Below are 26705 nucleotides of genomic sequence, written 5' to 3'. Positions count from 1 at the left end.
GGGGTTAGATACAGAGTAAAGCTCCCCCTATACTGTCCTATCAATCACACCCAGGGCAGGTACAGGATGGGTTAGATGCAGAGTAAAGCTCCCTCTTTACTGTCCCACCAAACACTCCCAGGGCAGGTACATTACGGGGTTAGAAACAAGTTAAAACTTCCTCTGCACTGTCCCATCAAACACTACCAGGGCAGGTACATCACGGGGTTAGATACAGAGTAATGCTCCCTCTACACTGTCCCCATCAACCACTCCCAGGTAGAGCATGGGTTAGATCCAGAGTAAATCTCCTTCTACACTCTCCGATTAAACACTCCCAGGGCAGGTACAGCACAGGTTAGATACAGACTAAAGCTCCCTCTACACTGACTCATGGAACACTCCCAGGGCAAGAACTGGATGGGTTAGATACAGAGTAAAGCTCCCTCTACACTGTCCCATCAAACACTCCCAGGGCAGTTGCAGTACGGGTTAGCCACCGTCCTTTGGATTGGGGACGGAGCAGAGTGACAGCCCCGGTCGAGGGAACCTATCTGCTGAGCCAGCGATCGTCATGAACTGTGCGCCCTTTGTTTATTTCTGTATTGTTCCCACTTGGTGCAGGGAATGAAGAGGTTTGATGCCCGTAAAGTGGTGCTGGAAGCCTTGAAACTAAAAGGTCTCTTCAAGGAGGTGAAGGACAATCCTATGGTGGTGCCAGTCTGCAGGTATGGACTAGAGACCCAGGCCTAGAAATTCGGTGGGCTGCGCCACCAGTTAGCGCCTTAAGAGGGCACTCAGTGGCTTTAGGGCCACTGGCCACGCCTCCCGCGAAATTTAGCGGGGCGCTAATGGCGGCGTTAGCCTGTAGCGCTGCGCCGCCACCGATGACATCATCGGCGTGCGCAGTGCCCTGCTACCGCCCCGAACGCGATATTGGGTCGCGCCCCCCCCCCCCCCGGTAGCGCCGGACGCAAATCGCGACCGGTTCAGGGGGGCCTACCTGTGGCGGTAGTGGCGCAAATTAAGGGGGAGGTGCGGGGCGGCCATTTTTTTCGGTGGCCGCCTGCCAGCACCTCCTCATGCCGGCCTCCTGATTCCCCCCGGGCAGTGCCGGCTGTGTCCCGAGGGCCTGGCACTTCTCCTCGGTGCCGGGCTCTTTTGCCGGCACTCGCGATCTGTGATCGTGCTGGTGCAGGCCCCTCCCCCTTAAGAAGGGGAGGAAGGCCTGCAGTACCACGGCACGTTGCGCTGCGATATTCAGTTTCAGCGCCCCAAGAGGGACGCGGGGCGCCTCGAGCAGCGCCCCGCTTCCGTTTGGGGCGCTGAAACTGAATATCGGGATGGCACAAGCGGATCCGCCCGGAGCGGTAATTCCTGCGCCCAAGCCACCGAATTTCTAGGCCCCAGTCCTTTATACTACAAGGTGGAACAGTTCAGAAACAGTAAAATTATAAAGCAAATGTCTATGTAGATTGTGAGGCGAGACATATCGTGGCTGTGCTTGTGTGTGTGTGTGCGTTTCACTTTTAATTATTGAGAAGTCAAAAGGACTGATGCTGTAAAGAAGTCGAGGTAAATTGGAAAGTCGTGATTAGGTGACGGCCAGGATTTGGGTTTTTAAAAGCCCGCAGGCTGGGTAAGCCGAGGGAGAAGGGTTCCCTGGCCTCAACCATATCAATTACTGGAGACCAATGATCCAGTTAAGCTGCGCGACCGCGCGGCGGTCTGGAGATTCCGCGCAGTCCGCTTGCTGGCTTCACAACGGAAAATGTGAGGAAATTTGAATGGGCCTTAAAGGGACCACGCAGCCAAAAACAAGTTTGAGGGAGCGTTGCTGGAGAGTCGCTTGCTCCCTAGTCCCATCAGTCGAAGAACACCTGTACTGGTTGATAAAGCCACCTTTTTTTCTTCTCCAAGGATGCAATTTGATTTATTTTAATGGGTATTTTTTTTTTTCCTTTTTAATTTTGCTTGGACGTCCCACTTTGGGCTGTTTTCTCCAAACTCTTCAAAAGCCCGATTTCCTTCTGTGAAAGAAGGCGCATGGTCATGCAGCCTAGGTGTCCCTTCTGTTCACTCTGGGTTTGCCTCAGTCCGCTGTAGCGTGGTGAGCTGGTTAGCCCGAGAAGGTCACCGTACACAAGAAAAGCATGATTTCAACCCAGGAAGTATCTGCGGTATTAGAATGATGGGCTTCATTTATTGCTTAATTTGTTTCCTTTCATTTATTCATTTCAATCTTTCCCAATTAGCAGTTGTATTCTGTCTAACCACCTTTGTTGTGAAATATTCCTTGGGTTACTCATTTCAATCTTTATTCCTCGAGGCAAATTGTGGGGGTAGTGTTTGGTGACGAGTATGGGTGGCTTGTAGGAGGCAGATAAGAGGTAAAGAGTTCTGCAGTCCTGGGAAAGAATCATAGAATGCTACAGCACAGAGCGAGGCCATTCGGCCCATTGTGCCTGTGCCGGCTCTTTGTAAGAGCTATCAAATAAGTCCCACATATCTTGCTCTTTCCCCTATAGTGCTGCAAATTTTTTTCCTTTCTGAGGGGGGCGATTTTGACAGCCCTGGGGAGGCGGGTATGGACGCGGGACTGCTGGGAAAATGGCATGCCTCCATGCCACCCTCCTAGGAGGCGGGTAGCTGTCCCGCGCTGGTTCCCATCCCCTTGGAGGCGGGAAGGGATTAACGCCTATTAACTGCCTGTTAACAGGTAGTTAACAGGCAGAAAATAGGATTATCCCCTTTTTGCCCTCACAATTGCGGGCTTCCCAAAGGCTCCGAAACATGCCAGCTCAGCGAGGCGAGTAGTGGGTCTGCGGGGGGTCAGAGGGGTGCAAAAGTGTGGTGTGAAGGTAAGTGGTGGGTGTAAGAGTGTAGAGGTGAGTATCTGAGGTAAGTGCTAAGTGTTGGTAAAAGTGTACTTACCTTTGTTTCTCCCTGCAGGCTTCAGTCGGTTTGTATGCGGAGAGTCTCTGACCTCCGCGTTGGGATTGACAGCTGGCCGTTGCATTCACAGATGCAACAACCATCTCATTTCTGTAAGAAAGAAGGTTGATGAGTCTTGAATGCAAGACACCTCATCAAACTACAGAGAATGTCACTGTTTGACCGCTTCACAGAGCTGTCAAACGATGACAATTCATCTGTCAAAATTGACAGATGAAACGTCATACGTTGACGCTCTCTGTAACCGGCTTTCCCTTAATTGGCCTGCTAAGCCCGCTGGGTGGGCTTAACAAGGTCAATCAAGGGAAAATAGCGTGGGTTGGCCGGAAGTTTTTGGAGGCGGGACTGAAACCCGACAAGTGGGAGTCCCACCTCCAAAAGCTCCCCATTGAGAAAATCACCCCCCAAGTACAGGAAACTCTCGTTTAAACGACACCTAAATATCCGGAATTCTCTATTAACCGGCAAAATTCTCACTCCGAAAACAACACCTCGGTAACCGGCAATGTTGCCGAGTCAGAGTCCGAGTCTCCCGCGGTGGCCGAGTTAGTCAGTGGGGGTAGTTCTCCAAACTGCCACTACTCTGCTTCTTGACGCTGTCTGAAGTCGGAACACCTCAAAACCCCTGTAACAGGAGTCTGACACTCCCGCGCTGCCGGTAGTCTCTTCTGATCCTCCATTTTACAGGGGTACTGTGTGTCTCCCACGCTGCTGGTAGTCATTGCATTGCATTACCCTCAACTGGCAGTACTGTACTTAATCAAGCATCTTCCACCATCCATTTAACACAACATTCTGTAGGTGAGTACCCAATTACTGCACATTTCTTGATTTTTTTATTTTATTTTTTAAAAATAGCCTCGGTAGATAACCCTCTCCGTCATCCGGAATTTTTGATCAACCAGCAACACGGCGGTCCCGTCGGTGCCGGATACCAAAGAGTTTCCTGTATATATCCAATTCCCTTTTGAAAGTTAATATTGAATTTGCTTCCACCACCCATTCAGGCAGGACATTCCAGATCAGAACTGAGTTCGGGGAGATGGTGCAGTCAGTCTTGGTTTCAACACAAGTGAGAAAGGGGTGCAAGGCCGTGTAGTTGGAGTTTAGGAACAACGGGAGAAAACTTGGAGCCAGGGCCACGGTTGTAGCGATAGAAGAGATGGTGAGGTCCTGAGTGAAAGAATGGGGGAGCGAATGGGAATGAAAGGGTCAGAAGTGAGATGAGCTGCTTCTTGCAAGCTGCCAGGAGTGTGACAGAGGTGCTGGGATGTACGCACAGCAAGCGAGCAAATGAAAAACTTACATCTCTTCCTTTTCAGTCGTTCCAAGGACATCGTGGAACCCCTGTTGAAGCCTCAGTGGTACGTGCGCTGCAATGAAATGGCGAAAATGGCGGCTGATGTGGTGCGGAATGGAGATCTGAAGATTGTCCCTGAGACTCACCTCAAGACGTGGTTTAATTGGATGGACAACATCAGGTACGCACCGAGTAGATTAATCCAAATTAGATAGGTTTGGGTGCCAGAGATACGTCAACTTGTCGGTTTTATTAATATCATCAGAAAGTACAAGTGAGTTATATATCTATATACTTACCAGTAGGATATCTCTCAGGTCAACCTTTAACTCTAATTTCAGTCCAGGCGAGTTCTCAGCACGGAATTCCAAGGAATTACTGAAAGTGAGCCTATTTATAATACCTGGATGGCCAATGTCGGGTGACTCGCTCTAAATCTATCAATTCTGAGATTATTGTCGTGATCTTTAAATGGAGTACGTTACTTTACCAATAGATGGCAATGTCACACAATACTCCATTCTTACTGGGATGTGTGCTTTATGTGGATAAGGAAATTTTGCATGCTTATCAACATCACACCATAACACAAATGATAACAGCTGAAACATAGATATCTTACATAGAATTAACAGCACAGAAACAGGCCATTCGGCCCAACTAGTCTGCTGGTGCTTGTACTCCACACGTGTCTCCTCGCAACCCCGTTAGCTCCAAACTAGCTATATTTCTTACACATACCCTTTCATTCTTCATGGGATGAGAGGACTGTCCTACGAGGAGAGATTGAGTAGACTAGGCCTATACTCTCTGGAGTTTAGAAGAATGAGAGGTGATCCCATTGAAACATACAAAATTCTGAAGGGGGTTGACAGGGTAGATACTGAGAGGTTGTTTCCCCTGGCTGGAGTGTCTAGAATTAGGGGGCATAGTCTCAGGATAAGGGGTCGGCCATTTAAGACCGAGATGAGTAGAAATTACTTCACTCAGAGGGTTGTGAATCTTTGGAATTCTCTGCCCCAGAGGGCTGTGGATGCTCAGTTGTTGAGTATATTCAAGGTGGAGATAGATAGATTTTTCGACTCTGGGGGAATCAAGTGATATGGGGATAGGGTGGGAAAGTGGAGTTGAGGTCAAAGATCAGCCATGATCTTATTGAATGGCGGAGCAGGCTCGAGTGGCCGACTCCTGCTCCTAATTCTTATGTTTTTAATAAATTGCATTAATCTGACACATACGAACATACGAATTAGGAGCAGGAGCAGGCCACTCGGCCCCTCGAGCCTACTCCGTCATTCAGTGAGATCATGGCTGATCTGATTACTCCACATTCCCGCCTACCCCCGATAACCTTTCACCCCCTTGCTTATCAAGAATCTATCTACCTCTACCGGAAAAATATTCAAAGACTGCTTCCACCGCCCTCTGAGGAAGAGAGTTCCAAAGACCCACGACCCTCTGAGAGAAAAAATTTCTCCTCGTCTCTGTCTTAAATGGGCGCCCCCTTATTTTTAAACAGTGACCCCTAGTTCTAGATTCTCCCACAAGAGGAAACATCCTCTCCACATCCACCCTGTCCAGACCCCTAAGGATCTTATTTGCCAGTAATTCCGGTCCCAACGCGTGAGTACGGACGGTGTACTCGCGCGTGGGCCCGTTGGAAGTGCCGGATTCCAGCATGCACAGCGCATGCGCGGGAAACCGGCATTTCCTCTCCATCGAAGGGGTTAAGAGGTCCAATGCGTTCGCGCAGGACTCTGCGCGCACGCGTTGAACTTCCTTCGTTTTGACAGGTTTGCGCGTGTGCAAGGGACTGAACTTTTTGGAAATGAAAAAAGGAGGCGTAAGGAGTGGATTCTTGAAGGTAAGTGGTCTATTATTTAAAATTATTACATTTTTTCCACAGCATCATTGTTTTTAAGGACTTTACAGTAAGGTAAGTTTATTTTTAGACCCGAATTCATTAAAAAAAAATTATTTCAAAAATGTTATTAATTGTTTTAAATAGTTTTTTAAAGTTATTTATAGTTTATTTAATTATTGGGATGTTTTTTAAAATTTTAATTAAAGTTAAAGTAGTCTTTTGGGTGCCCATACTTTTCATGAGTTTGACAGTCTTTACTATCAAACTCATGAATGAGTTTCCCCTCCCCTGATTGGCTGCAGAGTGCTTGTAGTGTATGTAACCTGTACCACCTTAAGAGGATACCTTAAGGTGATGGACTACTTTTTGATGGCTCCTGTACATTGTAGTACCGGTGGTGAACACACCGGTATATAAACCCTGTGGAGCAAAGTGTATTCCAGTTCAGCCCTGACCCTCAATTACTAAAGACCTATTTAATTATTTCTGTTGTCTGTGTCCAGTTATTCAGCATAACTACATTTGGAAACACAGACTCAACAGTGCTCACCTGATCCCAGCCGGCACATCGCACTAACTACGCCGCTGGATCAGGTAAGCACATCATGCCGACATCTGAACCAGGCCAGTGACAGGAAATGCAAGCAGGCCCGGGCTTCAGATGTCAGCGCGCAGGGTGAGTGCCGATCGGGGGCTTGCACGCGCGGCAAGCACCCGATCCTAATTTCTGGCCCTATATGTTTCAATCAAGTCACCTCTTACTCTTCTAAACTCCAGCGGATACAAGCCTAGCCTGTCCAACCTTTCCTCATAAGACAACCCGCCCATTCCAGGTATTAGTCTAGTAAACCGTCTCTGAACTGCTTCCAACACATTTACATCCTTCCTTAAATAAGGAGACCAATACTGTACACAGTACTCCAGATGTGGTCTCACCAATGCCCTGTATAACTGAAGCATAACCTCCCAACTTTTGTATTCAATTCCCCTTGCAATAAACAATAACATTCTATTAGCTTTCCTAATTACTTGCTGTACCTGCATGCTAACCTTTTGCGATTCATGCACTAGGACACCCAGATCCCTCTGCATCTCAGAGCTCTGCAATCTCTCACCTCCTGCTTAGTTGGCATTCATTCCCCCTGCGGACTCCGAACAACTTAATCTGAACCATGTGTTCGCCTCTGCCACACACGATACATTTTCATCATACAAAGATATTAACACTGACTTTTGTCCTATGATACTTTTCCTATCACATTATACACCAGCCGACACACAGTGAGCTCAACTGTGTTAGGAGGAGCTGAGCCACTCCTGCAGATATGAGTTGACGGGGAAACAATTTGTTTGGTTGATGCGCCGGTCAGACTGAATTCCGGGGCTTCCCCCGATGCCTGTGCGGTGAAGCGTGCAGGTTAACGGTAGTGCGAAGCTGCACGGACCAGGGAGGACCCGGGTTCTCCATCCCTCACCTGCGCCGGGCTCACTCGAAGAAGGGTGAACCGGTCTGCCTCAGTAATTTTAAAGAAGGGGTTCATGGAATGGTACAGCACAGAAGGAGGCCGTTCAGCCCATCATGCCTGTGCCGGCTCTTTGAAAGAGCTATCCCGTTAGTCCCACTCCTGCTCTTGCCCCATTAACCCTGCAAATATTTCCTTTTTAGTTTTTTTTATCCAATTCCCTTTTTGAAAGTTACTATTGAATTGCTTCCACCGCCCTTTCAGGCAGTGTTCCAGATCACAACAACTTGCTGTGTAATAAAATGTCTCCTCATCTCCCCCAATGATTCTTTTGCCAATTACCTTGAATCTGTGTCCTCTGGTTACTGACCCTCCTGCCAGTGGAAACAGTTTCTCCTTATTTACTCTTAGCAAAGCCCTTCATAATTTTGAACACCTCTATTAAATCTCACCTTAACCTTCTCTGCTCTAAGGAGAACAATCCCAGTTTCTCCAGTCTCTTCACATAACTGAAGTCACTACCAGCCCACTGACTCCCACAGCTACCTGGACTACACTTCCTCCCACCCTGCCTCCTGTAAGGACTCTATTCCATTCTCCCAGTTTCTCCGTCTCCGCCGCATCTGCTCCGACGATGCCACCTTCCACACCAGTGCTTTCGACCTGTCTTCCTTTTTCCTCAACCGAGGATTCCCCTCTACCGTGGTTGACACGGCCCTCGACCATGTCCGTTCTATCTCCCGCACTTCTGCCCTCACCCCTGCCCCTCTCTCCCGGAACCACGATAGGGTTCCCCTTGCCCTCACCTTTCACCCCACCAGCCTCCACATTCAACGGATCATCCTCCGCCATTTCCGCCACCTCCAAAGTGATCCCACCACCAAACGCATCTTCCCCTCCCCTCCCCTTTCAGCATTCCATAGGGACCGCTCCCTCCGAGACACCCTAGTCCACTCCTCTATCACCCCTTCCCCTTCGCCTGGCACCTTCCCGTGCAAGCGCAGGAGATGCAACACCTGCCCTTCTACCTCCCCCCTTCCCACTGTCCAGGGCCCCAAACACCCCTTCCAGGTGAAACAGCGATTTACTTGCACTTCTTGCAATCTAGTAAACTGTATTCGCTGCTCACGATGTGGTCTCCTCTACATTGGGGAGACCAAACGCAGATTGGGTGACCGCTTTGCGAAACACCTCCGTTCAGTCTGTAAGGATGATCCCGAGCTTCCGGTCGCCTGTCATTTTAATCCATCGCCCCATTCCCACTCAGGCCTCACCGTACTCAGGCTCTTGCATTGTTCCACGGAAGCTCAGCGTAAGCTCGAGGAACAGCACCTCATCTTCCGATTAGGCACCTGACAGCCTTCCGGACTCAATATCGAGTTCAACAATTTCAGATCATAACCTTGGCCCCTATTACATTTTTACTTATATTTTATCCACACCTTTGTTTTGGCCCTTTCCCCCCCCCCCCTTTTTTTCTCTCCCACATGGCAGCTGTCTCCCATTCTGCCAGCACATTTCACACCTAATCTAGAGCCGTCTTTTGTCTCCACTAGTCCTATCACCATCTCGTCTCGTTTTGAATACCTCTTAATGTCTCTTCGTTTCTCTTTTGTTCTCTCCCAGCCTGGCCTTTTAATCTGTTTCATTTCCTGTGTTTCTTCAGTCTTGACAAAGGGTTTGACCCGAAACGTTGACTCTCTTTTCTCTCCACTTTGACCAACTGGCATCGGAATGGGAGCTTCTTTGGAGGGCAACGGCCTCATCGCCCAACACTGTGAAGGGGCAGAGAGACGGCGGGAGAGAGGGCCGGGATTGGCCAGAAGGAGGAGGGGCAATGGAGGTTGGCCAATCCGACGGGAAGCTGCGAGGGTCTTTCGGCAGCAGGTGTCAAGCCTTGACATGTCGGAGGAGCAGTGTTTGCGAAGGCTCTGATTCTGGAGGGACATTGTTACTGATCTGTGCCACCTGCTTGGTCAGGATCTGCAGCCGCGTGAACGGTGCAGAACCTCTCTGTCCGTGTTCGCTAAACTGACTGATGGCCTCAATTTTTATGCCAACGGATCCTTTCAGTCAGCCATTGGGGACATTGCGACTGTCGCTCAGGTTGCAGTCCACTGTTGCATCCGGCAAGTTACAGATGCCCTTTATAGGCGAAGGCGTCAATTCATTACCTTCCCTCGGACCCTGCACAAGCAGGCAGAGCGCGCGCAGGGTGTCGCTTCTATTGCGGACTTCCCCATGGTGCAGGGGGCGAGTGACAGCACACACGTGGCTTTGAGGGCGCCATGCCATCATCCTTAGGACTTCCGCAACCGCAAGGGGTTCCACTCCCTCAACATGCAGCTGGTCTGTGACCACCGCCAAATCATCATGGCAGTCACCGCGCATTTCCCAGGGTGCAGCCACGATGCCTTTATCCTGCGGCTGACCTCAGTTTGTAACCTTTTTGAGGGGCTGCCTCGAAGACGAGGCTGGCTTACTGGGGACAAGGGCTATCCTCTCTGGCCATGGCTGATGACAACACTCCGTGTGGCCGACACCCCAGCAGAAGAGCTGATCGGCCATCAGGCGACCAGGCACAGTAAACAGCACACTATTGGTGTTGTCAAAAAGCCTTTCCAATGTATGGAACATTCGGGGGGATCCCTGCAGTACTCGCCGCAGCAAGTGGGACACATCGTCGTCGTCTGCTGCATGCTCCACAACTTGGCGAATCGACGCAGCCAGCCAATTCCAGCTGTCCCTCAACGACCAGCAGAGCAGGCGGAGGAGGAGGAAGATGGAAGGGCTGCTGAAAGTGGAAGGGCCATACGTCAGAGGCTCATCTGGACTTGTGTCGAGACCCCTGTGGCGGAATGATGAGAGTCTTAACTCATGCGCACTTTGGATGTTTGAGGGCCTCTGAATGCCAGCATCACTGAAACTAGTCACGTGCACCATGCCACATTGAAACTTCTGTTTATTGGCACAAAAGTCTTTCATTACAGCAAAACAACGTCATGTCAACAGAAACCATAACTTTCAAAATAACTGTGAACTGTTCGGCAAAGCCGCAAAACTCAACAAACCTTCTGCAAATATAACAACAGGTGAGGGTGTCCTTGAATTTGAACAAACAAACATCTCAGCACCTCCCTCTACAACTGGCCCCTTGAGGGAGAACGACTTCTCTTTCACGCCCGGCCCCTTCCCTCCCTGCTGCTCCTACGTAATTGGACCCCAGTGGCGGGCTCAAGGCTGGGGGATGCCTGCTGACTGGAAGCGCAGAAGCCCCTGAGGGACGGCTTGGCCGACCTCTGGGCTTGGAGGGTGCGGACGCAGGATGCTTGATGTGACCATGGCTGGAAGCAGTGTGGCTTGCAGGTGGTGGCAGCTGCAATGCAGGCGTCCCAGCGCTGGCATGTGCAATGGTCTCCTGCCGAGAGAGGACACCTGCACCATGGTCGGACGACACACTGGCTATCTGCGGGGAGCGGCTCGGCTCATCCGCCACAATCGCATGCTCCACTGATTCCTGGCCTTGTATGGGACTGGAAGGGCCCGGGGTGATCGTCACTGATGCAGAGAGGGTGGCTACAGTGAGAGATCGCGTTGCGTCAATCTGGGTGTGGAGGAGCCCAGCAAGTGACTGCGTGGCAACAGTGAGCACCTGTGTGCCAGGTGCCAGTGCTTCGGAGAAGGCCTGGACAGTTCTTCCCATTGCTTCGGACAAGGCAGGTGCCGACCGCTCCACTGCCTTGGACAAGCCCTGGACAGACCTTTCCAGGGATTGTCCGAAGCCCTGAACAGTCCTTTCCATAGCCGACTCAAAGCCGTGGACAGTCCTCTCCATTGTTGGGCCGAAGCCCTGGATAGTCCTGTCCATTGTTGCCCCGAAGCCCTGGATAGACCTGTCCATTGTTTCCCCGAACACCTGGAGAGACCTGTCCATTGTTGCCCCGAAGCCCTGGAGAGTCCTCTCCATTGTTGCCCCAAAGTCCAACACACTCTTAGCCAATGAATCTATTGACTCAGGCATCTTCGCGACTGCAGCCCTCAGCTCCGTGTGTCTGACCCGGGCCTGTTTGCTCATCTCAGCCAGGTGACGCACCTCATCTGCACTCTGTGCAGCAGTCATCACTACCTGCCTTGCCCTCCGGGGAGACGGTGGCCGAACTTGCCTATCCCCCGTGCGTTGCTCCATGCCGCTTGGTCCGGCAACTGGTTCATCCTCAGAGCCACCCCCCTCCCCTCCAGGGGACTACTATCCCCAGTCTGTAGATGTGTCCGCTCCCCGGATTCTGCAACGGCTGGTCTGGATTCCTACTGGTCCTCGCCTCCGGTGGCACTGGCACTGGCAGCTTCAGTGCGTTGAGCCCCAGTTGGTGCTGCTTCATCTGAAAGTGGGAGGTGGAAGAGTGGCTTTAGCAAAAGGACAGGTTTGCTGAAAGGCATGCCAAATTGCGGCAAGGCTCTGACATGGCTGCACACTGAGGATGCATGCTGGCGGGGGGACCAAGTGGAAAGCAACAGGTGAAAAAGGTGAGAGTCTTACCCTCGCTGTCGGTAATGGGGTCGGCAGATGCAGTGGTCACAGGACCAGACAGACGTCCTCCAAGAATCTGGTGCACTCTCTCCTCCAGATCCGTGAGAGTGACCACTTGTGCAGGTCCGCCACCGGTTCGACGCTGCTCCTTTCGGATCATCGCCAGCTTGGACAGAAGGGGAAGTTCTGTAACATGATGCCTTGAGAGATCATCGCATGCCCCCCATGGTGCAAGAGCCCTTACGTGAGGCCTTGAGACATCTGTCCATGTGTGTGCCCAGAAAGGGCCATGGGTGCATGCTGACAGATGGCCATTGGGGCATCATTGCAACAGGGTGCCCGAAGTCAGCTGCAGATGGAGGGAATCAGAAGTTTGCTAAACCATCACTCACCCTAACGATCCGTGTGAGGTTGTTGAATTTCTTCCTGCACTGAACAGGGGTCCTGGTCGCCATGCTGCTGGAGTTGACCCTCACAGCAACCTCCCTCCAAGATCGTCGGTAAGCCTTCTGATTCAGCCTCTTGCCATTATCCGGATACAGGACATCTCGACGGCGCTCAACTGCAGCCACCAAGTGGTCCAGAGCCTCAGTGCCGAAGCGCTCTGCTCTCTGTCTAATCTTCTCCATGCTGAACAAGTTTGTAACGCCAGACAAGGGCGCGCGCCGATTCTGAGGTCTACAGGGCGTTGGGTGTTGAAGCTCAGGCTGACTGTCCCACCCCTTTAAGAGCCGGCCGGCGCCTGGAAGTCTCGTGGTTTCCCGTAATTGAGATCACCTGCGCTGCGCCCGTCCACGTCGATATTGAGTAGCACCTGAACTTTTGCGCCTTAGGAGCACCGTGCAACGGCTGAATTAGCGCCTCAATCCCCTTTGGGGGCGATGCAACCCAATATCTCGCCAGGCAGCGATAACTTTCGTCTGGCTATAAACTTAGCGCTCCGCCAGTTCTAACGCCTCAAGCGGGGCTATACCCAATTTCTGGGCCAATAACTGCTAATTGCACAAACATTGTTGCTATAAAAGGAATTAGTGATTCTTAAGCCAGAGGGTGAGAGGGGATTTACACTTCTCCATCTTGTGAATGCAATTTTAATACTCCACCCTAGTGATACTTATAACAAGCCTGTTACAATTTTGAACAAACAGATGTAAAAGAGCAGCATTTCTTAATTGACATGGATGACAGGATTGATGCCATCAACAATCTGCCAATTAAAATAATTTTGCACTTTTTTTTAAGACACCATTTCCCCTCCCCGAAGACTAAAGCTCCTACTGTAGGAGTGCTCAACTCCGAACGAAAGTACTGAGATTGAAACTAGCAGTTAACCAAACGTGGTTTAATGCACTGGTAAAAGTTACAAACAAAAACGCAGGAGAAACTCTGAATAGGTCTGTACAATACTTGGTCCCACGAGGACTGAAAGGACACGCCTCTCCCCTCTGACGTCATGACATCATCACGTTTCCCGCCGTTGGGAACGTCACGTGACCTGCGTGATGACGTCATCGCGCTGGATCGACATTTTACCGAACCCGCGCTATTTATACAGAGCAAACATTTAAAGGTAACAAACCCCTGTTAAAGGCAATTATATACATTACTGCAAGAGCCTCTTAGTGGCTTTGCCACACTACCACTGTTACCATTTTCAGTGTGCGTGGGCTAATCAGATTGCAGCTGTATGTCGCCACTTTAACAGTTGTGGTCAGCTCACTGTCCCCTCATCTTAAATGTAAAGCTTTAAATCCCAACATGATTAACTGAGGAAGATTACTTTTTTTGGAAAGGAAAGTAACCTTAAAAGTAAAACTTCTATTTTTCTATTATGATTGCCCCAGACTACGAACCAGTGTAGCCAACCTCCTCTTGCCCCACTACCGATGCTCTATGCTGGGTGCTGGAGATACCTAAAAATAGCCTGGAAGTGACTTTTCCCTTCTTCACCTTGTCCTCTTGTCCTGCCTGTTGAGAAGCAGATGACCTCCGTTCAGTACTTCACACAATGATGCAGCTGAGGTCAGGAATTTTGGGGAATTGTGACCTATTGAGTAGACTAGGCCTATATTCTCTGGAGTTTAGAATAATGAGAGCTGATCTCATTGAAACATACAAAATTCTTACAGGGCTTGACAGGGTAGATGCAGGGAGGATGTTTCCCCCTGGCTGGGGAGTCTAGAACCAGGGGTCACAGTCTCAGAATAAGGGGTCGGCCATTCAGGACTGAGATGAGGAGAAATTTCTTCACCCACAGGGTGGTGAATCTTTGGAATTCTCTACCCCAGAGGGCTGTGGAGGCTCAGTCGTTGAGTATATTCAAGACAGAGATCGATAGATTTTTTGATATTAAGGGAATCGAGGGATATGGGAATAGTGCAGGAAAGTGGAGATGAGGTAGAAGATCAGCCACGATCTCATTGAATGGCGGAGCAGGCTCGATGGGCCGAATGGCCTACTCCTGCTCCTATTTCTTATGTTCTTAACCCCTGTACCATTCTAGTAAATCTCTTCTGCACCTTCTCCAAGCCCTTGACGTCCTTCCTAAAGTGTGGTGCCCAGAATTGAACACAATACTCCAGCTGAGGCCTAACCAGTGTTTTATAAAGGTTTAGCATAACCTCCTTGCTTTTGCACTCTGTTCCTCTATTAATAAAGCCAGGGATCCCATATGCTTTTTTAACAGCCTTCTCAACTTGTTCTGCCACCTTCAAAGGTTTGTGTACAAAAGTGCAAAAGACAAGGCTGAAGCATTTGCAACTATCTTCAGCCAGAAGTGCCGAGTGGATGATCCATCTCGGCCTCCTCCTGAGGTCCCCAGCATCACAGATGCCAGTCTTCAGCCCATTCAATTCACTCCACGTGATGTCAAGAAACGGCTGAAGACACTGGATACTGCAAAGGCTATGGGCCCTGACAACATTCCGACAATAGTACTGAAGACTTGTGCTCCAGAACTAGCTGCGCCCCTAGCCAAGCTGTTCCAGTACAGCTACAACACTGGCATCTACCCGGCAATGTGGAAAATTGCCCAAGTATGTCCTCTCTACAAAAAGCAGGACAAATCCGACCCGGCCAATTACCGTCCCATCAGTCTACTCTCAATCATCAGCAAAGTGATGGAAGGTGTCGTCGACAGTGCTATCAAGCGGCACTTACTCAGCAATAACCTGCTAACTGACGCCCAGTTTGGGTTCCGCCAGGGCCACTCAGCTCCTGACCTCATTACAGCCTTGGTCCAAACATGGACAAAAGAGCTGAGCTCAAGAGGTGAGGTGAGAGTGACTGCCCTTGACATCAAGGCAGCATTTGATCGAGTGTGGCATCAAGGAGCCCTAGCAAAACTGAAGTCAATGGGAATCAAGGGAAAACTCTCCATTGGTTGGAATCATACCTAGCACAAAGGAAGTTGGCTGTGGTTCTTGGAGGTCATTCATCTCAATCACATGACATCACTGCAGGAGTTCCTCAGGGCAGTGTCCTAGGCCCAACCATCTTCAGCTGTTTCGTCAATGACCTTCCCTCCATCATAAGGTCAGAAGTGGGGATGTTTGCTGATGATTGCACACTGTTCAGCACCATTCGAGACTCGTCAGATACTGACGCAGTCCGTGTCCATATGCAGCAAGACCTAGACAACATTCAGACTTGGGCTGACAAGTGGCAAGTAACATTCGCACCACACAAGTGCCAGGCAATGACCATCTCCAACAAGCGAGACTCTAACCATCTCCCCTTGACATTCAATGGCATTACCATCACTGAATCCCCCACTATCAACATCCTGGGGGTTACCATTGATCAGAAACTGAACTGGACCAGCCATATAAATACTGTGGCTACAAGAGCAGGCCAGAGGCTGGGAATTCTGCGGCGAGTGTCTCACCTCCTGACTCCCCAAAGCCTTTCCACCATCTACAAGGCACAAGTCAGGAGTGTGATGGAATACTCTCCACTTGCCTGGATGAGTGCAGCTCCAACAACACTCAAGAAGCTCGACACCATTCAGGATAAAGCAGCTCGCTTGATTGGCACTCCATCCACCACCTTCAACATTCACTCCCTCCACCACCGGCGCACTGTGGCTGCAGTGTGTACCATCTACAAGATTCACTGCAGCAACTCGCCAAAGCTCCTTCAACAGCACCTTCCAAACCCGCGACCTCTACCACTTAGAAGGACAAGGGCAGCAGACGCATGGGAACATCACCACCTACAAGTTCCCCTCCAAGCCACACACCATCCTGACTTGGACCTGTATCGCCGTTCCTTCACTGTCGCTGGGCCAAAATCCTGGAACTCCCTTCCTAACAGCATTGTGGGTGTACCTACACCATATGGACTGCAGCGGTTCAAGAAGGCAGCTCACCACCATCTTCTCAAGGGCAATTAGGGATGGGCACTAAATGCAGGCCTAGCCAGCGACGCCCACATCCCATCAATGAATTAAAAAAAATACACCCCCAGGGGTCTCTGTTCATGCAGCCCCTTTAAAATTGTACCATTTAGTTTATATTGCCTCTCCTCATTCTTCTTAGGCAGTCCCTCGGAACCGAGGATGACTTGCTTCCACACTAAAAATGAGTTCTCAGGTGACTGATGAGTCCAGTGCGGGACCTACAGTCTCTGTCACTGTTGGGGTTGTCTATGAGGCCCCGAACTTCATTTTAAAGGGTGGAAGGTGCCTGTGCGTGAATTCTTTTAACGTGGGGTGGCCGTTGCACACCAGCTACCACACAGGCTTGACAGAGCAAGGTCTTGGTCCAATGGCAAGGGGATCCAAGATGATTGGAGACCAGGCTCTGCTACAACGGCTGAGCACACACAAACATACTTCTACTGTCCTCCTCCCTCCTTCCCGCAGGTCCTCTCTGCCTGGGTTTCATAGGCTATAACCCTGTAGTAACAAAGGCATTAAACATTAAAAGATGCATCAAATGTTAAACTCAACCAGGTGCTTCCTGTGGAGTCCAAAATAGTAGCGTCTCTTTCCCACTCCACCGCCCCCCCCAACCCACCCAATCACCCAAAAATGGGCAACCCTCAGCATCTTAATAGCTCCAGTTTCATCTGATGGTGTGTGTAACTCCATTGTTTATTATGGTTTAACTTGAATTATACCTGTGCAAGAAATTGAGCATCTAACAAACTGGAGATGAAGAAACTTAAGGTTTTTCTACTTTTTTTAAGATCCCATTTCAGAATATAAAACTAGAATTTTTTTTTGCTCACGTTAGAACACAGGACTAAACAATTTGGCACAAAATTGTGCATTTTAGCTTTCCCTAAGAGCTGACTTTAAGGTTCAAGAACATCCTTCATTTATAAGAAAATCAAACCTATAAAATATTATGAACGAAGCTTGGCTCGGTTTCCATCATTCTTCCTACAAAATGTATCACTTCACACTTCTCTGCGTTAAACGCCACCTTGCCGTGTATCCACCCATTTCACCCGTGTTGACGTCTGGTATCTTGTCTTCTCTGCAGGGACTGGTGCATTTCCCGGCAGCTGTGGTGGGGCCATCGTACGCCAGCGTACTTTGTGACCGTCGACGATCCCGCCGTCCCCGCCGGAGAGGTAAGGCCCGCGGAAACGCTTGGCGTCCATGTTGGATTCTCCAAACTTCTTGCCTCTTCGGCTCGACTTGTGTACCGGGCTGCATGGTGCCTTCGAACGCTGAACCGGGGCAGAGGAGGGCGCTGAAAAGGTTCAGGAAAGGGGCGAACTCCACGCGCTATTGGGGCAAGTGTTCCAAGAGCCTTTTAAAGGGAGAAGGAAAGCAGCGAGGCAGAAAGAGAAAGGACTTGCATTTATATAGCGCCTTTCACGACCTCAATGCACTTTACAGCCAATGAAGTACTTTGCAAAGTGTAGTCACTGTTGTAATGTAGGGAAACGCGGCAGCCAGTTTGTGCATAGCAAGCTCCCACAAACGACAATGTGATAAATGACCAGATAATCTGATGTTTCCACACTAGTATATTTCTGTAGTATATTCTCAATTCCTCTCATTCAGTGTTGTTTATTGAGAAGCCAAGATGAAGGGCCATAGTCCAGGGCACCACACAGACCCCATCTGACGCACTGCGTTCGGTTCTGGGCACCGCACCTCCGGAAGGATATAGTGGCCTTGGAGGGGGTGCATAATAATAATACCGGGGCTAAAAGGGTTAAATTATGAGGACAGGTTGCACAGACTAGGCTTCTACTCCCTCGAGTATAGAAGATTAAGGGGTGAACTAATTGAGGTGTTTAAGATGATTAAAGGAGTTGATTGGGCAGATAGAGAGAAGGTATTTTCTCTGGTGGGGTGGGGGGGTCCAGAATAAGGCGGCATAACCTTAAAATTAGAGCCAGGCCATTCAGGAAACACTTCTTCACACAAAGGGTAGTGGAAATCTGGAACTATCTCCCCCCCCCAAAATGCTGTTGAGGCTGGGGGTCAATTGAAAATTTCAAAACTGAGATTGATAGATTTTTGTTTGGTAAGGGCATTAAAGGTTCATGAACCAGGGCGAGTAGAGTTAAGATGAGTCGGGATCTAATTGAATGGCGGAACAGGCTCGAGGGGCTGAATGGCCTCCTCCTGCTCCTATGATAGTGGACTTTGCAGGTCGTCTTAAAACACACCGTCTTTATCCATCTAGGACGCAGACGGGAAGTACTGGGTGAGCGGCCGGACGGAGGAGATCGCCAGGCAGAAAGCAGCCAAGAAATTCAACGTCTCTCCGGATCTTATCTCGCTCCGACAAGGTACGGGGGTAAGCTGTAGCGTCTGGCATCTCCTGTCCCCCACCCTTCCCGACTACCCCGGCAGATGGTTTGGTCCAGGTCAGGGGTCACGGGCCTCCACCTTGTTAGTTGTTTGCTTGCTGAATATCAGCTCCCGAAGTGACCTGTTTATTAAAGAACAGGCTGGGGAGACAAAAGTAACTTTCTCCTCGGACTGACCGAATGTGGCGACACCACAGTATTAACGGGCTCGGATTGAAAATAACTATACATTTTTTTTTGGATGTAAACAACTGAGGCTGGAAATGTACAGCCGGTCCATCGACAGGTGAAATAAGAAAGAAAGAGTTGCATTTTAAAAGCACCTTTCACGACCTCAGGACGTCCCAAAGCACTTTACAGCCAATGCAGTATTTTTCCTCTGCCCTCCTCCAATTCTGGCCTCTGGCGCATGCCCGATTTTCCATCGCTCCACCATTGGCGGCCGCGCCTTCAGCTGGCTGGGCCCTAAAGCTCTGTAATTCCCTCCCTAAATTTCTCTGCCTCTCTACCGCTCTCTCCTTCTGCAAGATGCCCCTTAAAACCTACCTCTTTGACCAAGCTTTTGGTCACTTGTCCTAATATCTCCTCGTGGCTCGGTGTCAAATTTTGTTGATTGCACTCCTGTGAAGCGCCTTGGGAAATTTTACTACGTTAAAGGCGCTATATAAATACACGTTGTTGTTGATGAAGTGTAGTCACTGTTGTAATATAGGAAATAAAGTTGTGTTTTGGGTGCAACCTTCCAAGTTGAGTAAACTTCAATGTTTATAAACTAGATATCTAAATGAATGAAGTAGAGAGGTGGAGGCTTTATTTATTTTTCAGGCATAGCCTCTTGAGTTCAGAGAATGGACATCCTAACCAACAGGTGCCAGGATGATCTATTGACCTTAATCCATCAACTTTAAATTCTTGGCCTCCCGATCCCCTCCAGTAGGTCTCCCTGCATCCCCTCCATTGCTAACACTGCACCCAAGAAGAAATAAATAAAAGAAAGACTTGCATTTCTATAGCGCCTTTCACGACCTCCGTACATCCCAAAACACTTTACAACCAATGAATTAATGTTTGAAGTGGAGTCGCTGTTGTAATGTAAGAAACGCGGCAGCCAATTTGCACACAGCAAGCTCCCACAGACAGCAATGTGATGATGACCAAATAATCTGCTATTAGTGATTGAGGGATAAATATTGGTCCCAGGACACTGGGGTTCCACCCCCCCCCCACCCCCCGCCACTCTTCTTCGAAATAGTGCCAGGAGACCTTTTACGTCCACCCGAGAGGGCAGACGGGGCCTCGGTTTAATGTCTCATCTGAAAGACGACACCTCCGACAGTGCAGCGCTCCCTCAGCACGGCACTGGGAGTGTCGGCCTAGATTTGTGTGCTCCAGTCTCTGGAGTGGGGACTTGAACCCACGACCTTCTGACTCAGGTGAGAGAGTGTTTCCCACTGAGCCACGGCTGACTTCCTCTTTCATGCCGAACCCATCAGCAGCTCTTTCTGAAACCCGAGTCTGCCCAACACTTGGCCCACTGCCCCTGGACCAGACAAGACTCTTCGAGCACCTCTCGCACATTCCTGGACAGGATGTTCGTGGGCGACTCCTCACTTCCAGCCTCCTGCCTTTCTCTCTCCATTTGGAAGGTTAAGAGGCGATGTGATTGAGGTTTTCAGGATTTTGAAAGGAATTGACTGGGTAGCTAGAGAGAAACGTTTCTCCACTGGTGGGGGAGCCCAGGACAATGGGACGTAACCATAAAATCAGAGCCAGGCCATTCAGGAAAGAAGTTAGGAAACACTTCTTCATGCAAAGGGTGGTAGAAGTGTGGAACTCCCTCCCGCAAACAGCAGTAGATGCCAAGCTCAATTACTAATTTTAAATCCGAGCTCGATAGATTTTTGCTCGCCAAGGGTATTAATGGCTATGGAGCCAAGGCAGGTAAATGGAGTTAAGATGCAGCTCACCCATCATGTTATCTAATGGCAGAACAGGCTCGAGGGGCTGGTTCCTGGGATGGGTGGGGATTGTGCTATGAGGAGAGATTGAGTAGACTAGGCCTATATTCTCTGGAGTTTAGAAGAATGAGAGGTGATCACATTGAAACATACAAAATTCTTACAGGGCTTGACAGGGCAGATGCAGGGAGGATGTTTCCCTTGGCTGGGGAGTCCAGAACCAGGGGTCACAGTCTCAGAATAAGGGGTCGGCCATTTTGGACTGAGATGAGAAATTTCTTCACTCGGAGGGTGGTGAATCTTTGGAATTCTCTACCCCAGAGGGCTGTGGAGGCTCAGTCATTGAGTATATTCAAGACAGAGATCGATAGACTTTTGAACATTTTGGGAATCAGGGGATATGGGGACAGTGCAGGAAAGTGGAGATGAGGTAGAAGATCAGCCATGATCTTATTGAATGGTGGAGCAGGCTCGAAGGGCCAAATGGTCAACTCCTGCTCTTATTTCTTATGTTCTTTGGTTCATAGGAACAGGAACATTTCTTGCCTTTATATTAATGTGGTCATTGCTTCTCTAAAATGTCTTCTCTTCCTTCTATGCCACCTGACATTTTCTTCCTCCTCTGTCTATCCTCACTGTGCTGAACTGATGACTCCTCTCTAACTCTAATTCTTTCCCAGGATCTGAAAATGGCGTGTCTCTTACTGCCTTCCGTTCTTTCTTCACAACTCCTCGTCCTCCTCAAAGAAAATATCCTTTTAAAAGCCAAGGCTTGGTGTCACCTAATTTCCTGATTTACCTCGTCTTTTCCCTCCCCCTTTTCCACCGCAGTGTTGCACCTCCTTTAGTTTCTGAATTTTAGAGAAATCCGGATAGTAGATAACCCTTGAGATCTGTTTGATTGTTAACGGCGTCTGTGTATGGCTGACGTGCTTTTTAAAGCTATTTCTAGAACCATAGAATGATACAGCACAGAAGGAGGCCATTTGGCCCATCGTGCCTGTACAGGCTCTTTGAACGAGCTCTCCAATTAGTCCCATTGCCTTGCCTTTTCCCCCCTGCCTTTGCAAATTTTTCCCCTTCAAGTATATTTTTCCCTTTCAAGTATTTAATTTACCCCCTTTTTTTTTTAAACAAATTTGTCTATTTTTGTACCGATTCCTTTCTCCAAGATTTACAAGAACTGAGAGGATATAACTATCGGGAAAGACTGAACAGGCTAGAAAAGAGAAGGCCGAGAGGTGACCTAATAAAGGTCTTTAGAATTATGAAGGGGGTTCGATAGGGCAGATGTTTCCACTTGTGGGGGTGTCCAAAATGGGGATCATCATAAATGTAAGACGGTCACTAATAAATCCAATCAGGAATTCAGGAGAAACATCTTTACCCAGAGAGCGGTGAGGGTGTGGAACCTGCGACCACAAGGAGTGATTGAGACAAATAGCAGAGATGCGTTTAAGGGGAAGCTGGATAAGTATATGAGGGAGAAAGGAATAGAAGGGTGTGTTGATGGGGTGAGATGAAATAAGATGGGAGGAGGCTCGGGTGAAGCATGAACACCGTCATGGACCAGTTGCTGGTTAGGCCACAACTGGAGTATTGCATCCAGTTCTGGTCACCACACTTTAGGAAGGATGTGAAGGCCCTTGAGAGGGTGCAGAGGAGATTTACCAAAATGATTCCAGGGATGGGGAATCTTAGCTACAAGGACAGGTTGGAGAAGCTGGATTTGTTTTCATTGGAGCAAAGGATGTTGAGGGATGATTTAATAGAAGATAGGAGCAGGAGTAGGCCATTCGGCCCCTCGAGCCTGCTCCGCCATTTAATGAGATCATGGCTGATCATCCAAATTCAGTACCCTGTCCCTGCTTTCTCCCCATATCCCTTGATCCCTTTAGCCTTAAGAAATATATCTAACTCCTTCTTGAATATATTTAATGAATTGGCCTCAACTGCCTTCTGTAGAAAATTCCACAGGTTCACCACTCTCTGGGTGAAGAAATTCCTCCTTATTTCTGTCCTAAATGGCTTACCCCTTATCCTTAGACTGTGACCACTGGTTCTGGACTCCCCCGCCATCGGGAACATCCTTCCTGCATCTAGTCTGTCTAGTCCTGTTAGAATTTTATAAGTTTCAATTAGATCCCCTCTCATTCTTCTAAACTCCAGCGAATATAAGCCCAATCGACCCAATCTCTCCTCATACATCATTCCTGCCATCCCAGGTATCAGTCTGGTGAATCTTCGCTGCACTCCCTCCATGGCAAGAACATCCTTCCTCAGATAAGGCGACCAAAACTGTACACAATACTCAAGGTGTGGTCTCACCAAGGCCCTGTACAACTGCAGCAAGACATCCTTGCTCCTGTACTCGAATCCTCTCGCTACGAAGGCCAACATACTATTTGCCTTCTTAACCGCCCTCTGCACATGCATGCTTACCTTCAGCGACTGGTGCACAAGGACACCCAGGTCTCGTTGCACTTCCCCTTCTCCCAATCTATTGCCGTTCAGATAACCTGCCTTCCTGTTTTTGCCACCAAAGTTGAAAACCTCGCATTTATCCACATTATACTGCATCTGCCCAATCATCCAACCTGTCCAAATCATACTGGAGTTTCTCAGCATCCTCCTCACAGCGCACACGCCCACCCAGCTTTGTGTCGTCTGCAAATTTGGAGATATTACATCTAGTTCCCTCATCTAGATCATTAATATATATTGTGAGTAGCTGGGGTCCTAGCTCCGATCCCTGCGGTACCCCACTTGTCACTGCCTGCCACTTGGAAAAAGACCCGTTTATTCCAACTCTTTGCTTCCTGTCTGCCAACCAGTTCTCTATCCAAGTCAGTACCTTACCCCCCAATCCCATGTGCTTTAACTTTACACGCTAATCTCTTATGCGGGACCTTATCGAAAGCCTTCTGAAAGTCCAAATACACCACATCCACTGGTTCTCCCTTATCTATTCTACCAGTTACATCCTCAAAAAATTTCAGTAGATTAGTCAAGCACGATTTACCTTTTGTAAATCCATGTTGACTTTGTCCACTCCTGTCACTGTTTTCCAAGTGCTCTACTATTACATCTTTTATAATGGACTCTAGCATTTTCCCCACTACCAATGTCTGTCTATGAAAGGAGGTTGAGGGGTGATTTGATAGAGGTGTACAAGATTGAGGGGTTTGGATAGGCTAGATGGGGAAAGACTGTTTCCACTAGTTGATGGTACAAGTACTAGGGGATACAGACTTAAGGTTTTTGGGCAAGAGATGCAGGGGGGGTGTGAGGAATAAGTTTTTTACACAGCGAGTGGTGAGGACCTGGAATTCGCTGCCGACGGAAGTGGTGAAAGCAGGCACACTCAATGTTTTCAAGGGGAGACTGGATAGGCACTTGAGGGAAATAAACTTGCAGGGCTACAGGGATAGAGTGGGGGAATGTGACTGACTGGATTGCTCTACAGAGAGCTGGCACGGACTCGATGGGCTGAATGGCCTCCTTCTGCACCGTTATGACTCTGAGTTGGGCCAAACGGCCTGTTTTGTGTGCTGTACATTCTACCTAATTCCAATTATATTGTGCGGTCAATGATGTGGGGTGCACGTTACCTCAAATGGATGTCGTATGTCTTTTAGTTATTGGCCTCTTTGTCTTCCAGATGAGGATGTTTTGGATACCTGGTTCTCTTCTGGTTTGTTCCCGTTCTCTATCTTCGGGTGGCCGAACGAGGTGAGTTAATCGGCACAAATGTTCACGTTACAAAAAAAAAAAAAAAATGTAGACGCATTTTCTAAATAGCGAGAGACCAAGAACTGTGGAGGAGCAAAGAGATTTGGGTGTCCATGTACAGAAATCGCTAAAAGCTAGTGCACAGTTACAAGGACTAATGGAGTGTTGGTCCTAATGGCAAGAGGGAAGAAAGTTATGCTCCAGTTGTACGGAGCCTTGGAGTAACTGAGTCAAATTCTGGGCACCGCACTTCAGGAAGGATCTATTGGCATTTGGAGGGGGTGCAGTGCAGAACGATACCAGGGCATAGAGGGTTAAATTACGAGGACAGGTTGCGTAAACGTGACTTGTATTCCCTTGAGTTTTGATGGTTGAGGGGTGATCTGATCCGAGGTGTTAATATGATGAGGGGATTCGATGAGGTAGATGCACAGGAAGTATTTCCTCTGGTGGGGGAATCCAGAACAAGGGGTGGGGGGGGCATAACCTTAAAATTAGAGCCAGGGTCGTGGAAATCCGGAACACTTTCCTCCAAAAGGCTATGGCTGCTGGGGGGGGATCAATTGGAACTTTCAAGACTGAGATCGACAGATTGTTGTTGGGTAAGGGTTTCAAGGGATATGGAGCAAGTGGAGTTGAGGTACAGATCGGCTGTGGTCTAACTGAATGGCGGGAACAGGCCCGAGGGGCTGAATGGCCTCCTCCTGTTCCTGCGCAAAGGGTGAGATCCCTGGTGTAAGACCCTCCGCAAGGGGCAGGTTGAGATGCTGCAGTCGGGTTTGAAGAGCCTGCAGGTTGTAGGAGAAGTGGGTGCGAGTGGTGCAACTTTTGTGGTCCTGAGGCAGAATGAGTTGGAGCTGGACTGGGGAATGTACAGGACCAGTTCATCTGGCTCAACCCAAAGTTGAAAACCAGAATATACAGTGCGCTGCCCTGGTGTGTGACAGATGCGCGCTTAGGTGCAAGACTTCTTTATTCATCAGTGTAGCTGGGTTTTTCTCCTCCATCCCTCCCAGGGTTCGTGAGCTGTGACCGATGATACAGCAGATCAGCTGAAGGTAATAAAGTGGGGGGAGGGGGTCAAGGATAGATCCTTGGGGGACACCAGAGGTAATGGGGCTGGAGTGGGAAGAGAAGCCATTGCAGGAGATACTCTGGCTATGATTAGATAGATAAGAATGGAACCAGGCAAGTGCAGTCCCACCCAGCTGGACGATGGTGGAGAGGCGTTGGAGGAGGATGGAGTGGTCAGTGGTGTCAAAGGCTGCAGACAGGTCGAGAAGGACGAGGAGGGATAGTTTACCATTGTTTTCGGTCTCCACCACAAACTCCCTCTCCCTAACATCTGTCTGAAGCTGAACCACACTGTTCGCAACCTTGGTGTCATATTTGACCCTGAAATGAGCTTCGGATCACATATCTGTAACATCTAAGACCGCCTATTTCCACCTCCGTAAAATCGCCCTTGCCTCCGCTCATCCGCTGCTGAAACCCTCATCCATGCCTTTGTTACCTCTAGACTTGACTATTCCAACGCACTCCTGGCTGGCGTCCCACAATCCACCCTGCGTAAACTTGAGGTCATCCAAAACTCGGCTGCCCGTGTCCTAACTCGCACCAAGTCCTGTTCACCCATCTCCCCTGTGCTCGCTGACCTACTTCGACTCCCGGTTAAGCAGCGCCTCGATTTCAGAATTCTCATCCTTGTTTTCAAATCCCTCATGGCCTCGCCCCTCCCTATCTCTGTAATCTCCTTCAGCCCCACAACCCCCCGAGATATCTACACTCTAATTCTGCCCTCTTGAGCATCCCTGATTATAATCACTCCACCATTGGTGGCCGTGCCTTCTGTTGCCTGGGCCCTAAGCTCTGGAATTCCCTGCCTAAACCTCTCCGTCTCTCTACCTCTCTTTCCTTCTTTGACACTCCTTAAAACCTACCTCTTTGACCAAACTTTTGGTCACTTGCCCTAATTTATCCTTATGTGGCTCGGTGTCAAATTTTTTGTCTTACAATACTCCTGTGCAGCGCCTTGGGACGCTTTACTATGTTAAAGGTGCTATATAAATACAAGTTGTTGTTGTTTTGTCACAGTCACAAAGGATGTCATTTATGACTTTGATAAGAGTCGTTTCGGTACTGTGGCAGG

At 49.1% G+C, this 26705-nt stretch overlaps 1 protein-coding gene across 2 annotated transcripts in view; it reads left to right on the top strand.

The window, feature by feature from the left end:
* vars1 (valyl-tRNA synthetase 1) overlaps positions 1-26705 on the top strand; it is a 126185-nt gene that overhangs the window by 67441 nt on the left and 32039 nt on the right. For both annotated transcript variants that reach the window (XM_085975023.1, XM_085975022.1), the window contains exons 16-20: positions 604-707; positions 4257-4415; positions 17579-17669; positions 18740-18845; positions 24486-24556. In XM_085975023.1, the coding sequence (XP_085831149.1) occupies positions 604-707; positions 4257-4415; positions 17579-17669; positions 18740-18845; positions 24486-24556 (531 nt within the window). The remainder of the gene's footprint in view (positions 1-603; positions 708-4256; positions 4416-17578; positions 17670-18739; positions 18846-24485; positions 24557-26705) is intronic.

This window comes from Somniosus microcephalus, unplaced genomic scaffold, assembly GCF_052327205.1.
Source record: "Somniosus microcephalus isolate GS21.2 unplaced genomic scaffold, FLI_Smic_1.0 unresolved_chr1, whole genome shotgun sequence".
Classification (NCBI taxonomy): domain Eukaryota; kingdom Metazoa; phylum Chordata; class Chondrichthyes; order Squaliformes; family Somniosidae; genus Somniosus; species Somniosus microcephalus.
The sequence above is the reverse complement of the archived record's forward strand: the minus strand, read 5'-3'. Positions and strand labels throughout refer to the sequence as shown.